The sequence below is a fragment of the Asparagus officinalis genome, chromosome 5 (genome assembly GCF_001876935.1).
Source record: "Asparagus officinalis chromosome 5, Aspof.V1, whole genome shotgun sequence".
Taxonomy (NCBI): Eukaryota; Viridiplantae; Streptophyta; class Magnoliopsida; order Asparagales; family Asparagaceae; genus Asparagus; species Asparagus officinalis.
The window spans coordinates 113985408-114004871 of NC_033798.1; the positions used below are offsets into that span (position 1 = coordinate 113985408).

Consider the following 19464-nt stretch of genomic DNA (forward strand, 5'->3'; position numbering starts at 1 on the left):
AATCACAAAAGCTAATACAACACGTGCCAGCTAGGCTTTATACTTCTCATATCTCCATGATTAAGAATCTCTCTGAACTTGTTGTCTGATTATAAAGCTTCTCCCCACGAGGCACATCGTGCCTTTTGCTTCTTCCCTTCTATTTTTAATAGCTTTGGCTTGCCAAATAAGGCCAGGGGCTTTCCTAACAACCAGTCATTTTTCACTTATTAAAATGCAGCAGCTCTTTTCGTTATGGTGTTCCGAGCTAAAACTCCCACTGCACAATGTTTGAAGAATTCCAGCTACACTTCCACTTCATCCCTTAATTTCTACTAACTACATCCCTAATGGCTCGTGCTCTAACACGGGAAAAGCCCAAAAGTCTGTAATAACCTGATACCAAACCTAGATATTTGAGGTTTGTGAAACTGCGCTTGTACTTGGATGTTCAGTTTAAAGGATCATAGTGGCGCCAAAAAAATAAAAATAAAACTAAAACTGAAAAAAAATAGAGGCAACCAGATCCTTCTCAATACCTCATAAATATGGTACACTTTTCCCTAGGTTAGTAATTAGAAGTAAGCCAGAAGGAAATTCGGTGAAGAATATTATGTTTAATATGACAATGGTTTCATGGACGTGAAAATATATTCAAACCAATGAAATTGATGACATGGGTCTATCTAGTCTAAAATGTCATGTTCCGCGCTGAAGTATACACTATCTACTACCTCTATTTTTGGAGTGTCGATCCCTGCATAAATAATCTAGTAAAATTCTCTGCATGTGTACGTCTGACATGAATTTTCAGTAAAGATCAGAATCTAAGCGGCTATGTGTGCATTGATTTTTATCAGTAGGTACTTTCATTCTGAGTCAAATACAATCAACATAGTTATTGTCATTTCAATGTGGATTTAAAATGACAGCAGCAGCAACTATTGAAAGTAAGAAATAAAAATTTATCTACAAAAAACTCCCAAACATATAGCAAGCCAGAGCTAAATGAGATAAATACCGCCAGCCTTCAGACCTTGCAAATCCTTGTCATTGATATCTCCAGAAATAATAGTAGATAATTAACCTCTCTACCATCCCCATCCTAACCCCCACTCCACCAAAAATAAAATAAACTAAATGAACAAGCTCATCTTGGTTTCCTCATAAAAAAAAGTATATTTGTACAATATGTTCATAAGATATATCATATTTAACAGACAGCTCCAGTTTTTGTTCATGCCATCTGAAGTTCGCCCATATTGATTAGTACTTACAGGTGATAGAGCCTTGTAGTAAAAAATCATAAATTATGTACGAGATTGGAGCAATTTTATGGTTTTACTAAACAAATTTTCTCTTGTTGCTTTATCGTGTCGTATAAAGTGAGGAAAAAAACATGACTCGAGGCCACACCTGATGAAGTTTATGTGAAGAGGAGCTTTATACCTAGTATTTGTCACTCTACTGATGAGTAAAACTATTCATCCTCATTTCATCACCTAGTACAGGTGATAGAGCTTTTTAGTAAAAAAAAATCATAAATCAAGTACAACATTAGAGCAATTATATGGTTTTACTAAACAAATTTTCTATTGTAGTTCTATCTCTTGTATAAAGTGCAGAAAGAAAACATGACTCGATGCAAAAACTGATGAAGTATATGTGAAGAGGTGTTTTACACCTAGTACTTGTCACTCTACTGAGGGGTAAAGTAATTCATTCTGATTTCACCACATCAATGTTTTATCAGGATTCCTCCACACGCCCGCGCGTGCGCACCAAATATCAATGTTTTATCAGGATTCCCCACACACACACAAGTTTTATCAGGTGGTCACATAATGTTTTATCAGAAATTGTTACATTATGGGAATTTTTAAACATTTAGATTTTAGAGGATGCAGATCCTAACAAATATTTTTGATAAACCCCAAAACAACCTGATAGGTAATTATAAACGACTCTAGATGCAAATTTCAAGACTTGCCACGTCACATTTATTTCCCTCCCTTCCTCCTGCCCGAGTGAGTGTGAAATTTTCACAGCATAAGGAGTAAAAGATGAGTTTACATTACTTTCTTTCTGCATCTAATTTCATATCGAACTTGTTTATTGCAACTGTAATAGGCAAAAAGTTATTTAATTTTTATGGATTATAATATTTGTAAGGTGAGTACATAAATATACATTAAAAAATAGAAGGAGAGAATCATCTAAATGTAAAACCCCAAGCGTCTAAAAGAATGAATAAAGCAAAAGAGTATGTCTGGTGATGATATCTTCACGTTCAAGTGTTCACAAGTATCTCGATGACATGAATTTACAGTTTTCTATTTATAGTACATCTTCATAATTACATAGTTCATGATTGACCAAAACTAACTGATTACGATAAAACAATTTTCCATTATCTCTCTGGAAGTCACTGCCTTCTATATATTAAATGAATACAACTGTAGGAAGAAGTTTAAGAAATCATGCTACAAGATTGTTTGACAAACCTTATCTGAAAATAACTATTATTTTACTTTCAAAATATAAGATCCATAGAGTTTTTGTTACGAACAAATGAATGCAATCTAACACAATGTTAATGAAATAAACTAAGGTAGAGAAGATCTATCTACTTGCAATGATAAGTATGAGCTCGTTATAGATAAAACGCAAGTCATAAAACTTAACAAAGCTTAACATCAAAACGTACATCGCTATTTGCATAGATGACCCAGTTGCAACTCCTGATGTACCATCCTGCAATAAAGAATAAAATCAAATAAACAATTGACTCCTTAATATTTAGGGCACTTAGCCTACTTAAACTTGGCATGCCTGCATATTCATATTGCAGCACATGCAGAACACTTGAAAAGATACCCGCTGCTGGCATCAATCCATTTCATGACCCAGGTCAAAATATTTGTTCTTTCAAGTTCCTTCCACATACAAACATAAATCAAATACAAACACGTATAAACATGTATATTGCATGTGAATCCTTGTCCTCGTGCTATCTATAGAAAATATGATCAGGTTGCAAGATCCGGAGTAAGTACAAGTGTACAACAATAACTAGCAAAATCACACTAAAAGCCCAAATCAGGTGTTTACCTTATACCAATGTAGAAAGCATTATCACTTAGGCTAAGCTGGTAGTAGAAAAGGGTTACTTGTACACCAAAAAATTTCAATATTTTTTCGCTTTCACAAATTTAGAATTTTCAGAAATTTATTAAATCTTATTATTGTTTGTTTAGCATTAAATATAATAAAGGCAAAAATAGGAAATGCAAAATGCAGAATGAAAAGAGTATAAAATCCACAAACTCTAGATGTCATGATTTTTTAGGAGAATTCTATATTCTTTTATTTATCCAAACACTTACCAAATCGTGAATTAATATTCTCGAAATCCACCTAAAGTCACATGATTTTGTGATTTTGTGGATATCCAGATGCACAATAAAGATGTTTTGGGGGAAAAGAAACCAAAGAGGAATATTTCTATTATATAACACAGGAAGTGCACTATTGATAGCCAGATCTCATTTTACTTGAGCTGTGGCTTTGTCAGAAAGTAGCGTAAGAAGAACAAGATGATGGGTGGCCTGCATCTTTTTTTTGTTTATTAGTTATTTAGTATTTAGGAAAGATCAGAAAGGAAATAGGGGGAATTGGAATATGTTATCCATCATCATCATCCGTGGCCTTAGTATTTCAATGGTGTCAAAAGAAGAAAATTAAAAAGTCTTTCATTTTGCTGCTATAAATCTATGTTGCACCTACTCAGGGGATAACCACAGGACCAGAGTAAGAAGAAAAGATGGGAAAATAGAGAACAAATTGCAGGTTCATGAGAGTAATTCTTATTTGCTAAAGTTCTCGGTGGCTTTGGGTGGTACATTGGTTCATATCTTCTAAAAATGGACGGGATCACATGGACCTCATCCTTTCTTCTAAAAAAAAGTTGGAAGTTGTATAAGAGCCTAGGATATTAACCTTTCATTCAGGAGGATTTGAACGCCTAATACTCAAAATTGAATGAACAGTAACAGTGCAGCAGAAACCGAAAGTTCAGCAACAGTCCAATAATTATACAGGTGCCAAAAAGGAGCTCACACGATAAACATTGAAGAATTTTACAAGTGCATCCGTCCCACTTGGATATGATAATTGATGACACCGGAAATAGAAATAATAATTACAATACTAAAGGCAATCTTACTTGATCACTGTGATTTTTCTCTTTTGCTACCTGGTGCCTCCTATACTTGTCATTTGACGCTCTTAAACACCTAAAGTTAGTTCACATTTAAATAACTTGCATGTCCAAGTTTCTCTAATAGACTTGTTTCTAACAATTACAGAAAGTAATCTGACATGTTCAGCACAAACTTCAGCTTAAGCAACAATTAAGTAACTAACCATGTTAACCAATCCAATATCCTGACTGATTTTGCATATATTCATCGACTTTTGCTAACAATTTATTAAGCATTACCCAACTCTTGAACTGCTAATGGACTCATGATGGTGTCTAATTCTCTAATAGCCATTAGTTGTTATAAAAAAGTTTTGTTTGCAGCAACCATCATAGTTAAAGATGCAAAATCATTTTCTCTCAAGAAACTTATTTAGACTCTCACTTGCTTAAGCAGCGACTACAATTTTACTTATTTAAACTTTATCGCTGTGCATCTGAAAACATAACAGCTGCCTTTTTACCTGAACAGGGAATCATTAATGTATAGAAATCCACTGAATCTCTAGATGACAACTTCCGGTGCGAAATTCTTAAGCAGTCAATGTAGTTTTGCAGCATGTCTAATGAAGAAAAAAGATTTGTGTCATATATATATGTCAAAAATGATCAGAAAAAGGATCATGCAGTTAGCGTTCATTTAACCACAAAGAGAATCTTTAGCTTTCCTTCCATTCACAAAGAATCCAGGTTAAATAAATCTCTGAGATATAAATTAAGCCAAAACTCAAATGGAAACACAATATCCACTTCAAACTAGGGGTGTTAAACCGTATCCGTATCCAAGAAAATATCTGTAACCGTATCCGCAAGCATATGGATATGGTTATGGATACAGTTTTGTTGTGAAACATCCAGACCCATATCCGAAATATCTGAATACATATTGTCATACTGCTACAATAGTTTTAATCCTTAGATTATGGATTCGAGGTTAATTTTGATGATCAATAAGTCTAATCTTAGTTGTTCAGATATAAATAACATATTAATGAACTCTTTTGTACCACATGGACTATTTTTTTTTTCAATATCATCTAGTTTTCTCATATTCGTTTTGTATATGCATGCATATCCGCATGTACATCCGTATCTGCATTCGATTGTAGCAGATATGGCTATAAATTTTCTTTACTTAAATCTGTATTCGTATCCATGATTGGTAAACGGATATGGATATGGTAAGTATCATATCCGAACCATATCCAAACCAAATGCACCCCTACTTCAAACCCATTACGCATACCACCCAATTCCTCTATCATAACACCAGAGAAAACATAGGCTTATCTGCATTGAATACAACATATGGCTGATTCTCCCCGTAAATACATGGTTAAGTCAACAACCAATACATATATCAAAGAGAAACAACGAGATATAAGGCAAAAACATTATCGAAAGTAAAAAAAGTAAACCACGATTAATAATAATGTAATAGGCTTCAAAGAAACCATATAATGTAGAAGACTGATTGCAATAAAGTTGCTATAATCAAAGATCCTCACCTTGGCCTTGCAAAATGTAAGAAATGGTGGTAACCGATAGTAGTTGATATCTAGCAGATATATATAGCCCATGAGTCATACCAATATGTGAAAATATAATCTGGTTATATATAAATGTCTCACGTGACTGCAATTCTTGATAGAAAACCTCGGATTATATACATATAATACACAAAAACACCGGATTACATCAGCCACTTTTGGAAATGCCCTAAACAGTAGTAAACAAACCAAGGATTCCAAAGAAAACAGTGTCTTGGTCAATTTGACTATGAAGTCGTACTGTTCCACTATTGTATTCCACCAAAAGAAGAATCTTTCAAAGCTCTCAAGCGAGCATTCCGTCCTTCTAACCTAGCTTCGAGTAACTTCTCTTTCAAAGAATTCTCTTTTACTGTCGGAGGAAGTTTTGATGAGCTTCTCGAAATATCCTGATCAGATGGTGTATGATGGAAATTCCACTGTGACAGAAGAGTATGTTGATTATGAGGGCCACCTGAACCTGAAGCATTGGCCTCGCCGGTTTGGGTAATTTGACTGCTCACTGAGAATTGATTGCAGGAACCAGTGTGATCATTCTCGGGATTAACTTTACATCTTTCAATAGCATTATGTGAGGAGTTTCCTCTTGAGCTATGAATATGATGCATCTTGCTTCCATTGCATAGTTCGTTCCTCTCTTGTTTCAGGCTGTGTATATCATGATCTTCAGGATATTTCAACTTTCCATTTCTAAAGGTAGCTCTGTTTTTCCCTTTTAACCTTTCCATGCCTTCTTCATCATTCTGTTTCAAGCTAGACTGGCTCACATTGTCCTTAACATCCATGTTGAGCTCGAAGCAATGCAAGTCACTAACTACAGAATCATCATCTTCTGCATCTTGAGGTGCACCCACAGCTGCATTTAAATGAACTGACTCAAGAGAACGACGCCGCAAACTACTTTCCTTTTCACCCTTTCGCCGTGCGCTACCATTTAGCCTTCTTGCTTGAACAAATGATGTAATTTTAGCAGATAACCCTTTTAGTATACTTTTTTTCTCAGCCTCATCTCCCTGAGCTTCTGCGATTTTCATCTGCAACCTTCCTTCCATCCATACTTTAGATATATGATGTAGTGAGTGATCCAAGCTATGATTACCATCTTTCCCAAACTTTTGCTTCAGATTTTGTATTTCCCGGTCATACTCCTGAAGTCCCTTTGCAAACTCGTCACAAAGATCCTCTAACAAATAACGTGCATTTCTTTCACTTTGTAGATCATTCAGAGTCATCTTAAATGCTGAATCTGCTTCAGATAGCTCCTTAGCTAATTTGCGGTGTAGGCCCTCTGACCATTGTCTCAGCTTCTTTTCATCTTCAACCTCAGTCTTCATGGACTGAACTGCTTCCTTTATCCTCTCCTGTTCTTTATGTTTCCTGGATAGCCTGTCTTCTGAAACACGCTTCATTAGATCATCCATTTCATGGCGATATGATTGTTGTTCTTGCGTCAATTCCTGAATGCGTGAGTGCGCATGATGCAGCTCCACCTTCAGCGTTTTAACCAAAGATACATTGGATGCAAGCTGTTCTTCCAAGCTCCATATTCTGTTCAAAACTTTCACTAATTCTGTAGAAGTTTTTATATTGTGACCTGACCCTCGAAGTCTTCCCTTGAGATCCAAAGAACTGCTAGGGGTGATAGCCTGGTTCAGAGAGGAAACCTGCGAGATCACAAAATTACAGCAAACAGATCTCAGAAAGAAACAGAAAAAATAGAAAGAAGATGCATATGAAGAGTTAGAACTGAAAATCAAGCCTTGACCTGGCACAGTTAGCATAGTCGCAAAAGCCAACAAATTTTACAAGAAAACATACTGCGTGAATACCTCCACTGAGCTATTATAACTTGCGGGAGATTCAGGATTCAAATCCCCAATAGCCCTTCCAGTCAACTTATGATTTTGATCAAACGAAGCTCCACTGCGCCTCATTAATCGAGCTGCACCTTTTGGCTGGCATGAAACATGAAAAAATGGTTGTCAGTAATAGTTAGAAGTTGTTAACCTCATGTTAGCTAAATAGATGTTACTACAATCCTTCAGGTGCAGCACAAATTACCCCTTTAAGGAGTTAAACAAACTATAGAATGAAAGAACCGAAACAAAAAAATTCAAGCACTCTATATAAATAAGGTAAGAAAATAAGGATTTGAAAACATGAAAATGGGTGTAGAATGATGCAGTCTACTAGAAATAAGAACCTGATGAAAAAGAAGGGACAGGCACTTCGATCTGTTTCCTAAGACTTTCTTCCACCCCTGACCCAAAACTAAACAGGATTTCACAAAACGTAAACTGCTGTGATGCCTCCAGTATTGTGATTTAGGTTTCAAGGCTCTCCTGTCTTCTGCCTTCAAGTGAAAGGGGCAAGGCTCTGCTACAGCCAGTGTATGGCCTTTCTCTCTCATTCCAAACATTCCAAACAAAGGACACTCAACCTTACATGGTTCTTCATTACCAAGATGATGTCAGTATAACCTTATTGCATCTTAGGGCCTGTTTGGTTCAATAGAGGGTAGGAATAGGATTAGGAATCCTATTTTATTTATGGATTCTAACCTAATCCATAAAAAATTTATAGACAAGTTTTAGTTTTATGGAATCCCATTTTTTTGTATTCTATGTTTGTTTCACCCAAAGGATTAGGAATAGGATTAGGAATCAGAATAAAAAAGAGGAGAGGTGTCAGAAATTCCACCCAATTCCTAGCAAATAGACTGGATTTGGATTTCCTGAAATATACACTGTTTGAGCCACTTTATAGATTAGCAATTCTATAAAAAAAATTAGAACCAAACTCAAGATTAGGATTCATTTGGAATCCATTAATTACGAAAACGCCATTGTCAGGTCCAAATACCATTCCTATTCCATAAAATTGGTGAAACATACAGGCCCTTACTTCCCTTGCTTCCATTCACAACTATATGCAGCCTTAGGAGATTGTCACTTTGGTTCCACTCGCAAACCCCTGACCCCAAACATCTCCTACGTTAGAAACAAACCTAACAGAAATGAGAAGCAAAACAAACTCGCAAGAGCACAAAGATTACAAGATAAGAGAACACGTGCTGAGAAAACATAGCAGTGAACATGATGCGGGACAACGGAATTTTTAGGAATTTATGGTGGGGATTTGAGAGATTTGGGGAAGAACAAGGAATTGGGAAAAAGTAGGGTTTGGAAAGATAGCAAAATTAACAATTTTAACAAAATATGACCACGGATCGCAACCCGGGTCTTGGCTTCACCACCATTGACTCAATCTTAGAGATCAAATCAATTTACCCAAAGTTTCACAAATGGAAACAAAATTTTCTTCAAATAATCATTGCCTTTATTTCATAGAATTGACCTCTTTAAATAGGCTTTCAACAAATACAAGTTCACTCTCATATCCGATGTGGGACTAAAATTATTGAGTAAATACAATAAAGAGGAAATAAAAGTACTACTAGCTAGGCTCCAAGCCTACATATGAGCTGAGGCAACACGATGGCAACGTCGAAAATATGTGCGAAGTGGGGGTTGTGCGATGTCCTCATATCAATTCCCCCAGGGTGGGAAGAATTCGACCTTGTGGAGTAAGGCTGCAACTGGCCCTCATAATACTCCAATAGATCCGGAGCCAGGTGTTGCAGGTCCTCACGAGTAATCCATGTATCATCAGATTCAGGACGATCTTTCCAATGCACTAGATATCGTCTGCAACCACCATCTCGGGTGGAGATGATTTGGTCATCCCGAATGCTATCAATCTGTTCAGCTGTAAATGGGACAAAAGTAATAGGCAGTGGTGGCAACAGGGGTCCCTCAAGGAAAGGATAAGGGGTAAGCTTATCAAGATCCACAAGTGGATTTTCAGGGTTAAAAGGAGGGCCTTTCAATGTTACATTAAACGTTGGGCGCTTCTAGGCGTCGGACTTGGCGCTCAGCGCTTAGTCATCTAGGCGGGCGCCTAAGCGGTTTCTGGGCGTTTTTTTTCTAAATTATTTTTTTAATTGTGATACTTGAAGATAAATATATATATACTCAATCAAAGATGCATAAATACTAAAATACCAACACTATTAACTAAATTGCTTGGTTTACTAATTACAATAACTCTTTGTATGTTTATACTTCTCAACTCAAATTATAAGTTCATCTCAACTCAAATTATAATATGTATTAAATTCATATAAATTTTCAAAAAAAGATAGCAATTTTGGTTCCACAGTAAATCATGCATACTTAGATATTAAATAGCCAAAATAATAATTAACAAGGCTAGAACCTAAGATGTTTTCTTTTTTATTTTTAATTATAATAATTGATAGTGAATGTCAATGTTACAGAAAGCTTAGATGTCGGACTGGTGTCTAGGCGGATTTCTTTCTTCATTTAAGTGGTGGTCGGTGAGGTTTTGTTGAAGGTCGGAGGAGGTAGTGAAGGTGTTCATATTTGGAGGTTAATGGAGTTTGGAAGACGTGTAGGCTACAACACATAAAATCACAACCAAGACCTACAGGGTGCAATCCACGTAAGCAGACAATGCTCCTCTAAACGCTCGTAAAATCTAGGTGGACAACCTAAATATCGCCTAGGCGCTAGACGCTAGTTAGACGGCCTAGGTACCGTCTAGGCCTAGGCGAACGCCTAAGCGGACTAGGCGGAGGTTTTTTAAAACAGTGGGGCCTTTATAAGCTACCAAATCTGTAATACTAAATGTCGAACTAATTCCGAAATCTAGAGGTAAATCGATTACATAGGCATTTGAGTTAATTTTCTTGATATTCTTAAAAGGTCCAGCACTACGAACATGCAATTTCTTGACGGCTCTAGGTGAAAACCGTTCCGGACGAATCCGGACCATTACATAATCACCTTCGTTAAACTCAAGATGTCTTTTATGTAAATCAGCATGGGACTTAAAATGTTCATTGCTTTCGTGAATTTTCTTGTTGACTTCTTGATGCAAATCATGAATGTGTAATGCAAATACAACTGCTGACTCGGATACCCTAAGATGATGTGACATGGGAATAAGGTCTATAGGCTTCCTAGGCGTGTAACCATGCACAACTTCAAATGGACTCATGCCTACTAATCTATTGACTGAGCTATTGTATGCAAACTCTGCAATAGGTAACAGAAGATCTCAATTTCCTAAATTCTCACCAACCAAACAGCGCAAAAGATTGCCTAGACTCTTATTAACTATCTCGGTTGGACCATAAGTTTAGGGATGAAAAACAGTCGAATACTGAAGTTTAGTCCACATCTTGTGCCATAGAGTTTTCCAAAAATAACTCATAAACTTCACATCTCTATCAGATATAATGTTTTTGGGCAAACCATGCAATTTGACCACACCATCAAAGTATATTCGAGCAATTTTGAAAGCATCAGATGTTTTGTTGCACGACAAAGTGGGTCATCTTTGAAAAACGATCCACAACTACAAAATGGGGGTCATGTTTTCTAATAGTCTTAGGAAGTCCCAACACAAAATCCATATTCACATCCTGCCAGGGACGATCTAGAACAGGAAGAGGTGTGTACAGGCCAGTATTTTATTTACGTTGCTTAGCTAATTGGCAAGTGCGACGCTGTCCTATTAACTTCGCAACATCTCTTTTAAGGCTTGGTCATTAAAACAAAGTTTCCACAGCTTCTATAGTCTTTTCACGACCAAAATGACCAGCAAGGCCTACTGCATGCAATTCCCAAACAAGATAATCTCTCAAAGAAGTACGAAGAATGCATAACTTGCGAAATCGAAATAAATAGCGTTCTTGGAGCAGAAAGTCATCCATCTCGGGGGGTCACTTCTTTTAAGGAAACAAAAATCTCTCAAAAGTTGGGACATGATTCATACTCCCCTTTGATTCTTTCGAAACCCACTACCTCCGCACTCATTCAGTTTAGAAGACAAGCTTGGCGACTGAGTGCATCAGCCACCGTGTTCTCAACTCCAACCATGTGTTTAAGGGTATAAGTGTAGTCTTGTGGAAATTTAACCCATCGAGCACGCCTAGCGTTGAGTTTCTTCTGAGAGTTAAAATACCTAAGGGCTTCATGGTCCGAATAAATAACGAATTCTTGCGATAAAAGATAATGCCGCCAATGGCGCAATGATTACACTATCGCATAGAACTCCTTATCGTAGGTAGAGTAGTTTAGTTTAGCACCACTAAGTTTTTCACTAAAATAGGCAATGGGATGCTTCTCCTGGCTCAATACTCCACCTATGCCAATGCCCGAGGCGTCACACCCGACCTCGAACACCTTAGAGAAATCAAGAAGTCTCATAACACGTGCATCAGTCATCCTCTGCTTGATTTCTTTGAAAGTCGTGGCGACTTCTTTGAACCATTGAAATTCCTCTTTTTTTAGACAATTCGTAATTAGGACCATAATAGCACTAAACTCCTTGATAAATCGTCCGTAGAAAGTTGCGAGCCCATGAAAACTTCTTACATCTCGGGTACTTCGGGGCTCGGGCCACTCTACAATTACCTGAACCTTTTAAGGATCAGCATAAACTCCTTGAGAAGACACAACAAATCCCAAATATATAACTTGATCAGTCATGAAAACATATTTCTTAGGATTTGCAAATAGCTTTTCTTTCCTCAAAGTAAGACAGACTTAACTAACATGGTCAATATGTTGCTCCAGCGACTTACTATAAATTAACATATCATCAAAGTATACGACCAAAAATTTACCCATAAAAGGTCGTAGTATCTGAGTCATAACTCGCATGAAGATGCTAGGAGCATTCGTCAATCCAAAAGGCATAACCATCCACTCGTATAGACCATCTTTTATCTTAAAAACTATTTTCCACTCATCCCCTGGACGAATCCTAATTTGATGGCAGCCACTTTTCAAATCTATTTTGGAAAATATGGTGGCTCCAGACATCATATCTAACATATCATCCAGTCTGGGAATAGAAAACCGATATTTCACGGTGATTTTGTTGATTGCTCGACTATCAACACACATTCTCCATGAACCGTCTTTCTTAGGGGTTAGTAATGCCGCCACAGCGCACAGACTCAAACTCTCTTTAATGAACCCCTTAGTCAACAGTTCTTCAACCTACCTTTTGAGTTCGGCATGCTCAGTTGGATTCATTTTGTAATGAGACAAGTTGAGAAGAGTAGATCCTGGAATAAAATTTATAGCATGTTGGATGTCATGTCACGCATCGGGGGTAGAGCGTTCGGGAGTTCTTATGGAAAAACATCTGCAAATTTCTTTACTATTAGAGTTACCGCAGAATAAATTTGCTCTTGGGAGTTCTCTGTAATCTCCCTAGCAACAAGGGCAACAACGGTAGACCCTTTATCGGGCTCTTTGTCCAGAGACTTGGAGTTGATCAAATTTAGTCCCCTTTGGTTATTGGGGGAATCGGTCCGTTTAGGAACAGGTGGGGGGTCAGGTCACGATGGAACTAATTTGACCCACTTTCCATCATGGACGAATGAATGGGTGTTTGATCGTCTATAGATAGTGACATCTAGATCATATATCCAGGATCTACCTAAAATAATGTGGCCAACATCCATGGTAACAATGTCACACCAAATCTTGTCTGAATAAGTAGCAAAGTGGATCAGGACGAGACACCGCTCTTTAACCTTAATGGACGCGGTATTTACCCAAAGTACTTTATATGGTTGAGGATGGGAAACATGCTTCAATCCAAGTACAGTCGCCATGTTGGAGGCGACGGCGTTGACACAACTCCCACAGGGGTGGTAAATGATCGGATCGAATCGAATACTAAGGTGTTCATGTTTGTATTTGTTTAAAATTATCGAATTCGAATGCAAACTCTAATATTCATATATCTAGTTTTTCGAATTCGAACTCGAATACTTGGTATTTGATAATTATTCATGAATATTCACGAATACTTATCGAATATCAAAGTATATTTATTCCGCTAAAGAGTTTGATTTTAAAATAGTATTAAAATTCATAAATAAAATTTATTTCTTTATAATATATGGATGCATATATATTTAAATCAAAATTTTAATTAGAAAACTGATTTAATATTATTTAAGGCATAAAATCAATATATAAAACTAAAGTAGAAATGGTAAGTGGGTTAAAATATGATATCATATGTGCAATAATACAAATAATAAGCTATGATCAAATTTTAAACGAATATTTAATAGACAAACGAATCGAATATATATCTGGTTAAATTCTATTCGTTAATAAACTCAATTACTAAAAAATATTTGTTTAGTGATAAATAAACTACCGAATCGAATATGACCGAATAGTTATTCGAACAATTATCGAACCATTTATTAATTATTTGGTTCATTTCCACCCCTCCCACTGTCGAGTCACACTGTCAATTATGGCTTGACTGTTCTTATCATTGATTTTTGTGGTGGTGTGAAAAATTGTGGTTTTACGCCACTCATCGTTATCCTTCGGCTGAGCTAATGCGCATCTCACAACACTAAGTCGACGGGAAGCTTTGTTCACTTTGTTGATCGAGGGTGTGGGTACGCTCAAAAGACATCCTAAGATGGCCTCGACAAATTCATCCTCCCAAACATCGTCATCAGGGTTGTGAACAATTTCCTCTAAATCATCCTGGTCACTGTCCAATCGGGACTCGATAATTAAAGTTCTTGTTTTACTTGGACACTGAACAGCAATATGACCAAACACTTAACACCTAAAACATCAAGTAGATTGAGCCGATCTAGATGACTCGTTGTAAACTCCCTTGCTAAGTTGCATGAAAACGGGCACGGGTACTGGTACGGGTGCGGGACACGGCAAAACATTTTTTACTAGACATCTAAACGACCCATTAACTATATAGTTTTAAACTTGGGCATGGACTGAAACGAATCCGACCCGTATCTCATTAGTTTCAAAAGACGGATGTGAAGTGTAAGCCCTACGTCCAGGAAATCTTTGACAAGTGTTTTAAATTAACATATATCGTATAATTTAGTACATGTTGTAATAAATGTGTGCATATATTCAAAAAGTGTCCATGAAGTTTGGGTACGGGAAAGTGTCGGGTACGTGTCTGGTACGGGTACGACTTCATTATAGAAGTACTCGGGTAATATAGCTCCCTTGCCTTTATCATCTGGCTTCTGCGTGTAGGTATTAGATCCAAATCGGGATTGAGACTAGGGTTGACTAAGTAGGGACTTAACAGTGGTGGCTTTATTGGTGTTATTCCCATAGTCTGTGCATCTAGTGAAAGGAGAACATTGTGATCGATCTAAATCTTGGACAAGCTGATAGGCTTGCTCTAGAGTGGAGATGTCTCGCACAAATAGTTCGCGCCTAAGATCTTCCCTAAGTCCTGAGCGAAATCTAGACAAGACTACAGTGTCAGATTCACTCTCGCTACACCTAACCAGAAATTCATCAAATTTGGTGATGTACTCTGATACTAGTCGATTACCTAGCGTCAAGCGCTGCCAGTGATCGATCAAGTGTTTCTTGTACGACACAGGCAGGTATTTTTCTTAGAGTTTCAATTTCATCGCATCCTAGGTTTGTATGGGTTCTTGCCTCCTAAGAATCATCAGGTTCTCAATGTTAGACCAATATTGCCTAGCCTGACCCACTAGCTTCATTTTGGCAAATCGAATTCGTCTCTCATTGGACATTTTATACCAACCAAAATAGTGGTCCATGTCCGACATCCAATAGATAAAAACCTGAGGATCTGACTGGTCTTCGAAAGTGGGTGCCTCTAGTTTAACGTATTTCAGATGCATCACATCTGGGTCAAAGGATGAACTGTCCCTAGGTAGGCGATTTTCAAGACGGTTGGCATGAGGATCTATGTATTCATGAGGTTGATAAGGATAATGTCATGTTCGAGATCCGCCATCTTCATCACGTTCATGGGGCCTATCCGTCACTCGGTCCAAACGTTCCCTCGTCTCTCTCAAATCTTGTTCAACAATGTCAAAATCGCGCAGCTAAGGCTTCTATGGCTTTTGTGAGGCTTACAAGGTTGGGATCCATCTCGGAATTGGGATCTAGAAGAAAATATTGTATCCCACTACGAGTGCGCATGCAATAGGTTAGTTTCTAAATGCAATCTAGAGGATCTTAATAATAACGATGCAGTGACTTGCTAACTAATTTTCGCTTTAAATGCAATCTATCAAAATGCAAATCAATTTTAACACCTAACATGATGCCAGATGATAATGTGGAATACGATTGGAAAATGAGAAATCAACAAGGAGATCAATTCGCAGCGTTCAATATGTTATCCCACGGTTTGTTACAAATTGGTCATCAATTATTTAACTTGTGATAATTATATCGACTACAAAATCCATGCTGATAATATTGAGTCGTAAGATTGCAGCAAGATAATTAACAAACTAGATTTGAAAAGTTCTAATTTAACATCGAGATCTAGCACCAAAAAAGGTAAAACAGAATCACACACTCACAAGTTTAGTGGACAGCCAACAATTTTCATAGCACGCAAGATGAACCGATCTAAAAGTGATTGCAGCAATTTTCAGATCAATTAGAAAGACGTAGAATCGATGACATTAGAATTACCTTGATGAAGATTCGCTAACAAACCTCTGGTTGATGGCACTGTAGGCTACGAGTTCAGGATGATCGTTAAGGAAGAACGACGAGGCTGACTTCCTCAGCTCAGATGTGATCTTGAAGGAGAACGACACTCTTGAGAGGATGATGAGGGTGTGGCAATCTCGTCGAGGGTGAGATCGCGATGTTGTCGACGACGGAGGGGAGATGGAGGGTCGAGAACGACAACAGAGTAGGCGGCGGCGACGGGTGGAGTCGAGGGAGGGGGTTCGACGAAAGAAGGAAAATCGACGGGATCGAGATGTCGTTGACGTCGATTGGTGATGCCAGTGGAGATGCTGATGGAGGCGCTGGCGCTGGTGGAGGTGGGGTTGCTGGTGGAGGCGTTGGTGTTGGTGAGATGTGTTGTTCGTGGTGGAGATCAGGGGAGAGGGGTTCGATAATTGAGGTGGAGATGGGGGGTTGTGGAAGAGGAGGCGGAGGCGTGGGACTGGGGAGCAGGGAGGCGTCAAGACTAGGGCTAGGAGGATGAAGAAGAGGTCAAGGGTATTGGCTAATTGTTTGAATGATGAGGAACAGAGAGGGTTTGGCGGCTGGAGGAGAGAGAGTACTGGCCTAGGTTTTTTTTGTAATGAAGGGTTGTGATGAGTTTTGAGAGTGAATTGGTGGGTGGGATAAATTGACAGTAGATGGTTGTTGGAGATGAGGGTGAGGGAATCGGATCTGATAGGGGGTTGATTTTCCTTTTGATCTGAAATTTCGGATTTGGCTTTTTTTTAACTACAAACTAAATAAAAATAGAACAAGTGAAAGAAAGAAAGAGATGGAAGAACCTGAATGGAGAAGAATCTGGTTGACCAACCTGGCTCTGATACCAAAAATGATGCGGGACAACGGAATTTTTAGGGATTTACGGTGGGGATTTGAGAGATTTGTGGAAGAACAATGAATTAGGGAAAACTAGGGTTTGGAAAGATAGCAAAATTAACAATTTTAACAAGATACGACCACGGATCACAACCCTAGTCTTAGCTTCACCACCATTGACTCAATCTTAAAGATCAAATCAATTACCCAAAGTTTCACAAATAGAAACAAAATTTTATTCAAATAATCATTGCCTTTATTTCATAGAATTGACCTCTTTAAATAGGCTTTCAACAAATACAAGTTCACTCCCATATCCGATGTGGGACTAAAATTATTGAGCAAATACAATAAAGAGGAAATAAAAGTACTACTAGCTAGACTCCAAGCCTTCTCAAAGATCAAAGCCACATATGAGCTGAGGCAACACGACGGCGGCAGCGAAAATATGTGCGACGTAGGGGTTGTGCGATGTCCTCATCAGAACATGGTCCAGCACCAACGTCAAGCAACAAAGAGATGATTCCACAAATTGAAGGCAGAGGTGAATAGTACAAGTCATTATTCCCAAACCCTAGCCCTTTTATGCGAACCAAATTCTTCCCATGAATCCCTTGTCAATCCAACCTCAATCTTCTCCGATATAACGAGTTAGCACAAGGTGCTGGATCTCAAGTTAACAATCGATGAATTCAAGATTTGTGGATAGCCCTCAAGACGGCTTGATGCGACCATGTTTAAGACCTTGCGATGTGTCTAAAGTGTTTATAGAAGTAGCAATGTAGCGTCTATTCTGAACAGCCACGTGCCAATTCACTTGGACTTGCTCTCAAAAAATCGTGGAGCTAACAGAAGTTCAAGCAGAGTGCTGTATCAGATAATATTCAGTGTAATTGGTGATCAGATGACTAATTTGAACAAATTTAGATCCTGTTGTATGGGTTTCTTGGACAATACATGGGGGCGAAAAAAAACCTTACCAAATCAGTGAAGGGGCATAATAATTAGTTAATGGTTTTATTGAGTAACTGGATTCCGATGGTAGAGAAGTTATCTCAGTTGAGTATGTTGCTCGCAAGTCGCAAATATGTGTGCTCGTAGTTGAGGAAATTAAGAATCTCAATACAAATAAAGGAGGAGATAGATTATAGTTCGATGAACTGATCATCAGTATGGTTCCAGGGTCAATGCAATTTGGATCACAGATCATTATGCAAGCTTAAACATGGGAATTATAACAAACACTTGGCGTGCATCATACACAACAACAAAAAACCCCAACAAATACTCCAACAGAATCCAACCACCATTAACCATCACCAACTACCAAAAACCCAACAAAACCCAGATCCCTAAATTTAAAAAAAAAGAACGAAAAAAAAAACTCACCCGAAGAGGCGAACTGGGCTCTGAGACATCAGAGAGATTGAGACTGAGGCGATGAGCGGCATGAGCCCTAGTTCTGTTCCTCCTCATCTCAGAACTGGGCAAAGGCAAGAGATCCTGAGCTTCCCAAAGACTAGCACCCAGTTTTCTAGCTGAGGGTTTGCTGGTTGAAGCTGAAGGTCCTGGCTCCATTTTCCAACTGGGAACTGGAGTAAAAGGCCCGCCTTTTTTGCCCACTGAGATCCCCTTCCTTAGCTTTACCCCCAGCAATTCATCTTGTTCTTCAATTATTGATGCTGCCCCCTTTTCTCCTTCCATTGAGAATTGACAGAGCTTTTACTTTTTGTTTTTCAGAAAAGGATGATTCTTTATCACCATTGCTTTCGAGTTTTCCTCGTTTTCCTGGACGAGTGATGATGGTGTAGTTCCATTTTAGGGTTTTTTCCCGTTTTAGTCCCTTACATCTTTCATATCTTCAACTTAGCCCCTCAAATCAGTGAAATTGCTATTAGATACCTTGCCTTTTTGTAGCTGATTCTGAATGTGCCCCTCGTATCACAGAAATTGCCATTTGCTAAAATCTATTTGGAGGGATTGCTAGCTAAAATCTATTTTTGTCCTCTAGTTTTCATAATTTGCTTCAAATTAATTTCTTCAATTGTTATTTTGATCTTAATTAGAGAGACTAATTTCAAAATAACTTGAGATCATGGGATCTAATAATAGTTTTAATGATTTGAGTGACTAAGTTTAAAATAACTTCAATATTGAGGGACCGATAGAAATCTAAATGATTTTAGGAACTAATTCTATATATGAAGACTTAATGGACTAATATTGAGATTCG

At 37.9% G+C, this 19464-nt stretch overlaps 1 protein-coding gene across 1 annotated transcript; it reads right to left on the reverse strand.

Moving 5' to 3' along the window:
• LOC109840759 (uncharacterized protein At5g41620) lies at nucleotides 5833–19046 on the reverse strand. Its single transcript, XM_020409508.1, has 3 exons — nucleotides 18621–19046; nucleotides 7620–7745; nucleotides 5833–7454 (listed from the first exon to the last, which is right to left on the reverse strand). Exons 1-3 carry the CDS (start codon nucleotides 18933–18935, stop codon nucleotides 6039–6041), a joined length of 1857 nt encoding a protein of 618 aa, XP_020265097.1. The 5' UTR covers nucleotides 18936–19046; the 3' UTR covers nucleotides 5833–6038.